The sequence below is a fragment of the Suillus subaureus genome, assembly GCF_016647635.1.
Source record: "Suillus subaureus strain MN1 chromosome Unknown BJ212scaffold_581, whole genome shotgun sequence".
Lineage (NCBI taxonomy): Eukaryota > Fungi > Basidiomycota > Agaricomycetes > Boletales > Suillaceae > Suillus > Suillus subaureus.
In genome coordinates this window covers 1-8790 of record NW_024539137.1, presented here as the reverse complement: position 1 = coordinate 8790, position 8790 = coordinate 1, and the positions used below count along the sequence as shown (strand labels likewise).

At 47.1% G+C, this 8790-nt stretch overlaps 3 protein-coding genes across 3 annotated transcripts; all 3 read left to right on the top strand.

Moving 5' to 3' along the window:
• Nucleotides 1-1256: 1256 nt before the first annotated feature.
• BJ212DRAFT_900097 (uncharacterized protein) lies at nt 1257-1947 on the top strand. Its single transcript, XM_041344304.1, has 3 exons — nt 1257-1266; nt 1365-1552; nt 1620-1947. The coding sequence occupies exons 2-3, from the start codon at nt 1466-1468 to the stop codon at nt 1842-1844; spliced, it is 312 nt and encodes a 103-aa protein (XP_041184826.1). The 5' UTR covers nt 1257-1266; nt 1365-1465; the 3' UTR covers nt 1845-1947.
• A 3466-nt stretch (nt 1948-5413) lies between these two features.
• BJ212DRAFT_1419199 (uncharacterized protein) lies at nt 5414-6048 on the top strand. The gene is made up of 3 exons (XM_041337604.1): nt 5414-5536; nt 5586-5642; nt 5694-6048. The coding sequence occupies exons 1-3, from the start codon at nt 5444-5446 to the stop codon at nt 5880-5882; spliced, it is 339 nt and encodes a 112-aa protein (XP_041184825.1). The 5' UTR covers nt 5414-5443; the 3' UTR covers nt 5883-6048.
• BJ212DRAFT_1419193 (uncharacterized protein) lies at nt 5414-6386 on the top strand. The gene is made up of 3 exons (XM_041337603.1): nt 5414-5536; nt 5586-5898; nt 5948-6386. Exons 2-3 carry the CDS (start codon nt 5879-5881, stop codon nt 6183-6185), a joined length of 258 nt encoding a protein of 85 aa, XP_041184824.1. The 5' UTR covers nt 5414-5536; nt 5586-5878; the 3' UTR covers nt 6186-6386.
• Nucleotides 6387-8790: the final 2404 nt, after the last annotated feature.

Below are 8790 nucleotides of genomic sequence, written 5' to 3'. Positions count from 1 at the left end.
GGGATTTCCGACGTTAGACATAGCTTTACACGACTTGACATGCCAATATAACTCTAACCTTTTCTATATATGATCATATATCAGCATACATGACGATATCTGCAGCTCACCAATCCTCTGATCGGCGCCCACCCGTCAGTTTTCTTGACAGGGCGCTTCGATCGAGTCGGTGGTCATTGTCTTCCACGTGAGAAAGAACGCGTCGTAATATTGGCTCGCCCAATCGCAGAGGACGTGAGGCCTGCTAGTCAAGGAACGGCTGCGCTCAGCAGGGTATTCTAAAGTTTCTGAGTATGAAGCCATGTCGTAGCGAATACGGTCTTCTCGGGTGAACGCGCTGAGTAATTAAAGCCAGACTGACAGCCTGCAGCAGGGTTGCAGATCACAAGAGAGTCCTCCCTTGCAGGGACAGGAAGAAACAGGCAACTTCACCCGAGAGGTACACGCGGCCCTCAGGGCAGTGTACATGAGGTTGACTTGAAGATCCAGGCGCCAGCACTCCTAGAGTGATGTCTGGAAAGTAGGCCGAAGGCCCCCCCTTCTGCACTCCGACTTTTAAGGTTTTCAAGTTAAGCAAGGATTCTAGAATTTACCTCCGACGGCAAATCAATGATACAGTTCAAGTTGAAGTGTCTGCTGAAATGAGATAAACCAAGGGAAAACAAACAAATGCGGACCACAAATTGATAACAGGTGCAGGGATGCCTTTTCAAAGGAACGCCCTGTTCAAGGGCTGCCGGGGAGAGCTGCACGAAAGCAGTCTAGTTGAACTAAGACAACCTGGTATACTGAGCGTTTTGGCCCTTGGGAAGCGCCCGAAAGATAATATTCTGATGAAGGGAAAATTGCTAAATTTAGCAAACCTCTTAGATGGGCGGCGTATTGCACGTTACAGGTGCCGTCATGAGGTACCCACTCGGGAAATGCAAGGGGAGGGGGTATCAAAACGGTTCCTGTTGGGTTCAAAATTCGAGCATCAAACGTATATTACTGTATCAAATATAGATGATCTTAGATTGTGGAAAGTGATGACAGACGCATAATCGAGCCAATCGAGACTTGGTCGAGGCCAATTGGAAGCTCTCCAATTTCCAGTCTGACGCCATCGACAACGAGGTTGATGAACGTTTGATATTGTCTATCATGTCACATCATCTGGCTATACTACATGTGTCTAGCGGTGTCATAGTATTGACATTCATCTCTGACTCTGAACCAACAGACACCTGTCGCTCAATATACAATCGACATCCGCTGTATCGCTTGGTAAGCGTCCGTGAGGTTTGTCTGATGAGTGATAGCCAAGATGCGGTACCTTCTACACTAAACCCTCGTCTGACCATCAAAATTCGCCCCCCCCGCAGCACACTTCAAGTAAAGAACCGTGTTATTTCGCGTTCTCCGCACATGAGCCACTCTGAACAGGGTTCATGAACTTCGAATGCAGTTTCAATAGCTGCGATCAATGGGAACTTGTCTCATTTCAACGTTCTCATCACCGCAGCCGATTCCATTTGCGATAGTTTCATTGGTTTGCTTGATCGCTTCCGAGGTAGATTGGTTCTGCAGCAGTATTAGTAATACCAGCGCTCATAGGAACACAAATGATTGTTTTCAAGATCTCAAAACTGTATCCGCTCGTTTGTACGATGCCTAGGATGGTTTTTTGGCAATACATGCTCATTAACGTTCATTGCTTGTTTGTTGTTGGTACTTACCACATAAATTACGATACCCCCAGGGCGTGGGAAATTCATACAGGAGGGAAGGGTCTGGGACGGTCTTCACGGCGTAAGGTAGCCCCATATCTCCTCATCGTGCGGACTTGCAAAATACTAACGTGACTGCGGCACATCAGCAGAACTTTAGAACAGAATGAAGTGTGTGAAATTGGTATGATACGTGATACTTAGACTTGGGTTTGAACTACAGATGTCAATCTGACCCGTCATGTTCGGTATTTCTCGAGCGAGTACTTCTTGAAAGATACATTTGTTCCTTCTTTTAGTACATTGTGTTTGGAAGACGTCTGACTTGCTAAGACAAAACGATGCCTCCGTCGACAGAAATCTGCAGTGTAGTGAATACCTTGAAAGTTAGGTGGCCAGCACTGTGCACTTACGCATTGCCCTGTTGCAGTGTCAAACAAGCTGCAAGGAATGAACAACAAAATGAGAGCTCACCTGTAATGAAATGCGCCTCTTTTGATGCCAAATAACCGACAATGCTTGCAATATCCTCTGGTTGGCCATTGTGTTTGATCGGCCGGTTCCCGATTAGCTGCGCAGCGTGAGCCAACGGTATAGAGGCACGTGAGCATGAAGCGAACAAACCTGAGCAAGGTAATTCGTCGAATCTTCATCTGCCAGGCTCATATTCCCTGATTGGTCAGAAATGCTATCCACTGAATTTACGAAAGTGATCAGCTTCAAACTACATACTATGTTCACGTGGAACGTACGTATCTGAGTTTGTATGACACCTGGCGCATAGGCGTTGACTGTAATATTATATTTTCCAAGCTCAAGAGCTTGGCCAGACTCAGTGATCATTCACAATCAAAGACGTTTCTGCTCACCAGCCGTCTGCGTCAATCCGCGGACAGCGAACTTGCTAGCGCAGTATGCAGCAGCTGATGGAAATCCTGCAGACAGCGTTCATATCAGCCCTTCGAGTTCGACTCAACGCGAAATATCAGTCACCGATCTTGCCGGCGATTGAACTTGCGCCAATGATCCTACCGCCGCGACCCTGAGATATCATCTGTACTGCGGCATGTTTATAACACAAGAAGACTCCGCGGGCGTTAACGGTGAATGTACGCTCCCAGTCTTCAACAGTGGCTACACCGGATGTCATGAGATTGCAGCGCACACTCAAACACAACCACCGAGCTTACTTGCCAAGACGGTGTTGGCTCCTGGAATGCCAGCATTGGCGACCATCTGTGGAGACACTATAAGCAAGCTTCCAGGAATGAAAGCTCAGGGTCCTACCACATCCAATCCGCTCAGCTCTTTTACGGTGTCGTTGATCATGTTCTTGACTTCCTCCTCGATTGTCACATCCGCGATCACGATACACGCTTTGCGCCCCAATGCCTCGATTTCACTGGCAACGGCAGCGAGCTGGTCACTTTTCATAGGGAGGTCGTTCAAGGCAATGTCGAAGCCATCCCTCGCAAGCCGCAGAGCGATACTGCGACCGATGCCCTGAGCAGATCCTGTGATGAGTGCGATCCCCTTTTGAGACGACATGGTTATGGTAGAAGGTGATGGGCTTGCTAGATCGATGAAAGTGGTACAGTCGGATTATATATGCTACAGGAATGATAGCTCCTTTCATCTCGCTTGCAGGTAAAAGACACTAACTACTCTTGGAATATCCCTCGCCGTAGAAGTTAATCGCGATGACAATGATTATGACGTTAGCTTGCGTGGGCTGTGTCATGAATGGTCCGGAAACTTGTGCTCCATCGGTGCCATTAAGTGTGCTTCGGAGTAGTAACCTATATGCTACCGGTGATTTCAAGCCGTTCCGGGGTGCAGGTTATGACCAAAAGGTTGGTCAGAGACTCCGACGGTAATGGATGAAGCCTTGTCTGGAAGGTTTTTGGCCGTAAAATGGCTGTAGTACCATGTGGCGTAAGCATCTCATGGGTATCACTCTGCCATTACGACGAGTTACCAAACCCTGCGAGAATCTTTGTCATTCCTGCTTCGGAAATAGGCTAGTTGCTGTTGTGCACCCACAATCAACGTGTGTAGCAGGCTTCTGCTCATGAGCTTGCAACTACAGGGACTAACGATTTTCAGCCAAAAGTGACTTCTCAAACACGTACCAGGGAGATTGTTCATAGGATCATCGAATGACACGGAAAATTACGACAAGGACAACACCTCCGTCTATTGAGGTCTGGAGGCTCAATAAGCATCTAGTTTTATCAATACAGTTCCTACGCATTGTCCTGTGAAATCGGACTGAATGAGCTACATCCCGATTTATCGTGACAAAGGATTTACCAGTAATGAAGTGTGCTTCTTTCTATGCAAGGTAACTTACGATACCGTGATATGCTCCGGCACACTATTGTGCTTTCGGCTTCCAGTCATCTGTACGTGTTACGTCGATGATGAGATACGATACAACGAACAATCTCGTACTTGAGCAATGTGGATCTGGTGTTTTTTCTCCGTCTCATCCAAAGCCAATGTTCCAGAACGATCTACGAGACCCATTTGATGTACGTGACGTCCATTCACGATGCATTGGTGTCAATGCTGACACACGCATCGGACTTGGTGCATGCAAATTCACAGTGATGCCGTATTTGCCGAGTTCGAGAGCTGGAAATCTCTTCGTCACGGTAACCCTATTCAGAACATTGAGTACCTACCGGCGGATTGCGTCAAACCACGTCAAACCGCAAATGACTAACTTGCTGGCGCAATGCGCGGCGGCGGTACTTGAAACCCCCCAACTGGTCACAAAATTAAGGCAGATGAAATGGGTTGTCCGGTTCCAGACATCATTCGCTGAAGCAACCCATGACAATAGGTAGGAAGGGCGGCGGAAAAACACACCTTGACAGGAACGGACTGCGACCATCTGATGAATAGCAGTCAGCATACTGTCAATCCAGTTGTACTCATGGAGACCGTGGACATACAGCATACAACCTCCTAAGTGTGTTCTACAGCGGAGGTAACCATTTTCTTGACTTGCATATTCCTCGGAGACGATGAACGTCTTTCTCTCAAGGTTTCAAATCCTATCGCAAATAAGCTGATGATATTCGGTGGCGACATCATTAAGAGCGACATCAAAGCTTCTGGTCCAACGGAGCGCAATTCCCTGACCAATGCCTTGAGCAGGACCGGTGATGAGAGCAACACCCTTTTAAATGGACATGTTGATGGTGTCTTGATGTAGCTTGTCGCAGATGCGACAAATTATATACCTACATGATAATCACACGACCAACTGACCAGACGAACCCACAGATCACTTGCGCAGCGCAATGCAACCACAGAATCTGCAAAAGGTTTGGTCATCCAGTCTTGTGACAAGGGGCAATGACGGGTGCACTTACAGAGCAAGGTTTTTTGTATCTTTCAATTCTCTTTTTTTTTGGAACGAGCACTGAGGTGCGGCTGAAACCAAGACAAAGAATATCTTAGTAGTACCAGGCTATTCATGTTCGGCAGAGCCTGATCAAGGTAATCCGCCTCAACTTCATCCTGTAAGGCGAGATTTTGTTTGAATGACTCGAAGATTCGTGCGCATGGAGAATACTAGTGGACCATGTCTGCGGGAAGGTAACAGTGTATTGCCTTGATGCATCATGTACAGATGTTGTGAGTACGCCCGAAGTTCAAATGTGTTGGAGAAGAAACGCATTGTTGTACAGTTTCCCACGCTAGCTTTCCTTTACAATCCTTCCATGTCTTCGTCACGAACTACAGAAGATACCTATGAAGCACAGAATGACCAGCGACTAGATGAGTTACATTCGAAGATACGCACACTTCGTGGAGTATGATTCATGCCCCCTAATTTCTACAAATCTCTAAACAGTCTTCCAGGTTACCACAGACATTTACGACGATGCCGAAAGACAACATCTGACTCTGGATGATACAGTACCTTGATGATTCTCCTCTTCGCTTTGAAATATTAATATATGCATATAGGGAAACGCTTTCTCTAGTTTCTCAACGTCCTTGTCTCAGTCCTCTCGGCGAGCTGCGCAAGCATTCGGCCTCTCCGGCGCAGGCGGCGTCAGACAAATGCGGATAATATTGTATATCGTTGGCTCTTTTCTGGCACTCTGGCTCGTCTGGAAAATGAAAGAGATCTGGTGGGTCAGTGAAAGCCCATGAGCCGCTGTAGTTACTCGTGAGTACTTGTCCGTGATTGACACTATCCCTGCGCTAAATCGGACAAGGATTGGGACAAGCGACACTCATATATATAAGATAATACGTGTAATATCTATACCTGCACATGAATCAACTATACAAGCAACAGGTGTATCGCAAAAGGACCCCCTCCTGCTAAGTAAGTGCATCTCCCGTTACGCATGCGAAAATTTGTCACGCAGACCTTCAATGTCCTATCCACAGATGCCTGGATATGTCGACCGCAAGGTGGCAATTCCAACACTCAATTTACTTACACTCTAAGCTAGTACAACTAACTGCGTGCAGCTTACCAGCGTCAACTTTCTAAACTTCCAGTAAGAAATCTTGTCCTGCTCGAATACTGCGCACGCTCCGTGGCGTGGGGCTCTCGGGTATTGAAATGACGGATTTGTGTGTGCATTGCAGTTCTTTCGATTTCTCTTCTCCCCCTAATCACCTTCTTGCATTATACGGGATTATACTGCTACATAAGCAAAAGACGGGCGCAATGAAGGCATGAACTGACCGGTAATGAAATGCGCTTTCTTCGATGCGAGATAGCTTACAATGCTAGCTATATCTTCAGACTGTCCAATGTGCTTGATAGGAACATTCTCAAGTACCTTATTGTGAAGAAAGCAGGTATTCAGTAAGAATGTCCATCGTGCTCTGCTCATAGACATCATCCACTTCCTCGAACAAGGATCGTCGATAAATCGTGCATAATCTACGTTCCCAGACTCATCCATTATAGCCTTGGCTAACCAAGAGTTAGCTGGGAAATCGGAAATCGGTTCGACCTTACATATAGGAGTCTGTATCGCGCCTGGAGCATATGCATTTACAGTAATGCCATATTGACCGAGCTCAATAGCTGTCAAGCGGTCTTTATTAAAGGCTGTCCATACGAGTATCTCAGCAATTGCCCGCAGCTTGAGTTAACCCTCGAATTGCAAATTTGCTCGCTGCATACGAGGAGTTATAGGGAAAGCCTATTTGGTCATTTGGATAAAAATACTCATGCAAATTCATATCTATACGACGCACCCATTTTGCCCGCGAGTGAGCTTGCACCAATGATTCGACCGCCGCGTCCCTGTTCAATCATCTGCATGGCAGCATACTTATAACACAGATAAGTTCCACGGGCGTTCACTGAGAAGATATGATCCCATAACTCTACAGTCGCTAGTGGAGGACATGAGAAATGTCAATCGTAGACTTTGACCCAGATCGTACATAATACAAGTGAGGCAAGTGTTACTATTCCAGCATTAGCACCATCTGTATACGATAAACATTCGAGGAACACGTCTAGTGAAATGAGAAGAGCGACTGACGACGTCCAGTCCACCAAGTTTTGTAACGGCACCATCGACCATCTCTTTGACTTGTTTGTTGACGGACACGTCGGCAGGAACGATGCAGACTGTCTCCCAAGGCTCTCGATTTCAGTCGCTACCAGTTCCAGCTCGGCATCCTTGTTGGGTAAATCATTGAGAGCAACGTCAAAGCCATCCCGTGCAAGCCGAAGAGCGATGCCGCGACCGATTCCCTGAGCAGACCCAGTATCGATGCGATACCTTTTGAAGTAGACATGAACGTGGCGATTCGGCGTGACCTGGCATAACGCAACTCTTGGGCGCCGATTATAAGGATTCTATCACATACTCGACGGAGATGAGGGCTGAACGTTGAACGCTGAGCCTTGAGGTCCCGAGTTGAGCGTCACTGGCATGTGTTGTCAGATATGTTATGCGATTGATACATACAGCTTGAAGCTGCCACAGTTCATTCTGCTAACCACTCTGACTTCTCTGGAGGATGCCCAGCAACATCTAGGGCTGGGGGTTGAAGCGTTCACCTATAAGAACGCCAACAGGAATTTGAAATTGCCGGAGTACTTTAGGCGGGTGAGTGGCGCGCCGGGTCTGGGAAATTTTCATCCAGATCTATGGATCCGGAGTGACTCGTCACGATGTAATGTAAGTTTGCATGTTCCATGTCTGTACTTCTGACATGTGCAACAAGTTCGCTTAGACTATATCGATGACAAACCATACTGTGCAGCACGCACTGTACGGTTTGGACATCCGTGTCAGTCGCTGACATTGTCCCCGTCCGACTTCCTTCTAACTCTCTGTACTGCCAGTATTGTCGCACCGTCCGTCCGCTTGTTTGGAAATGTAGCAGTGCACTCAGCCCGCGTAACAATGATACTGGGAAGATCGAGGTGCTTCTGACTCAGTATCGTGCCTGAGGCTGTAGCACCAGGTGACGAGCATGGAGAAAGTGATAAGGCTCGTATTGGAGTATGTTTCATCTAGCGAGAGATATGTTCCTGCAGGCTACTATATTGCTACAGATGGTTCGCTTCTGGTCGATACAACTGCTGACGTGGAGGAGGAGACTGTTTTCCGGGCAGAACCTGAGGAAACAGCAAGAGGGAAGCGGAGACGGCGTACCGCGACTTGAAACAAGCAGTATGGTGCCTACGACAAACATCAGCTATTAGAATGAGTACCTGGTCATGATAGCCGTGCTGAACACCACAACCGCGTCATTCTCGTCCCCTTACCCATTTACATGATACATACTGTGAGATTCGAAAAATGTTGAGCCAAGGCGTTGGCACTACTACGATCCAATAGTAGCTCATTAGTCAGCAGTACCTTTCAAAATGGGATTGTAGTCGGCCAATGAAAATCGTTCCGATTGTTCAAGATGGCAACATCAATTCATCGAGGTCTAAAATATTCATTCATAGCTACACCAGCTTTCAAGTTCAGTCGGCCAGACGCTAACAGCTACATGTCACTTGCCACTGCTCCAGTGGTTCCGATCGAATGCCTAGTAGTCAAGAGTATATGTGCATGGTACATTCGAC

Coding starts and splice junctions, on each gene's coding strand:
- BJ212DRAFT_1419193 (XM_041337603.1), top strand. CDS start 5,879: ATGAGCCGCTGTAGTTACTC. Junction 5,899..5,947: donor ATGAGCCGCTGTAGTTACTC/GTGAGTACTTGT, acceptor AAATCGGACAAG/GATTGGGACAAGCGACACTC.
- BJ212DRAFT_1419199 (XM_041337604.1), top strand. CDS start 5,444: ATGTCTTCGTCACGAACTACAGAAGATACCTATGAAGCACAGAATGAC. Junction 5,537..5,585: donor AGATACGCACACTTCGTGGA/GTATGATTCATG, acceptor ACAGTCTTCCAG/GTTACCACAGACATTTACGA. Junction 5,643..5,693: donor ATCTGACTCTGGATGATACA/GTACCTTGATGA, acceptor ATATGCATATAG/GGAAACGCTTTCTCTAGTTT.
- BJ212DRAFT_900097 (XM_041344304.1), top strand. CDS start 1,466: ATGGGAACTTGTCTCATTTCAACGTTCTCATCACCGCAGCCGATTCCA. Junction 1,553..1,619: donor TTTGCTTGATCGCTTCCGAG/GTAGATTGGTTC, acceptor ATTGTTTTCAAG/ATCTCAAAACTGTATCCGCT.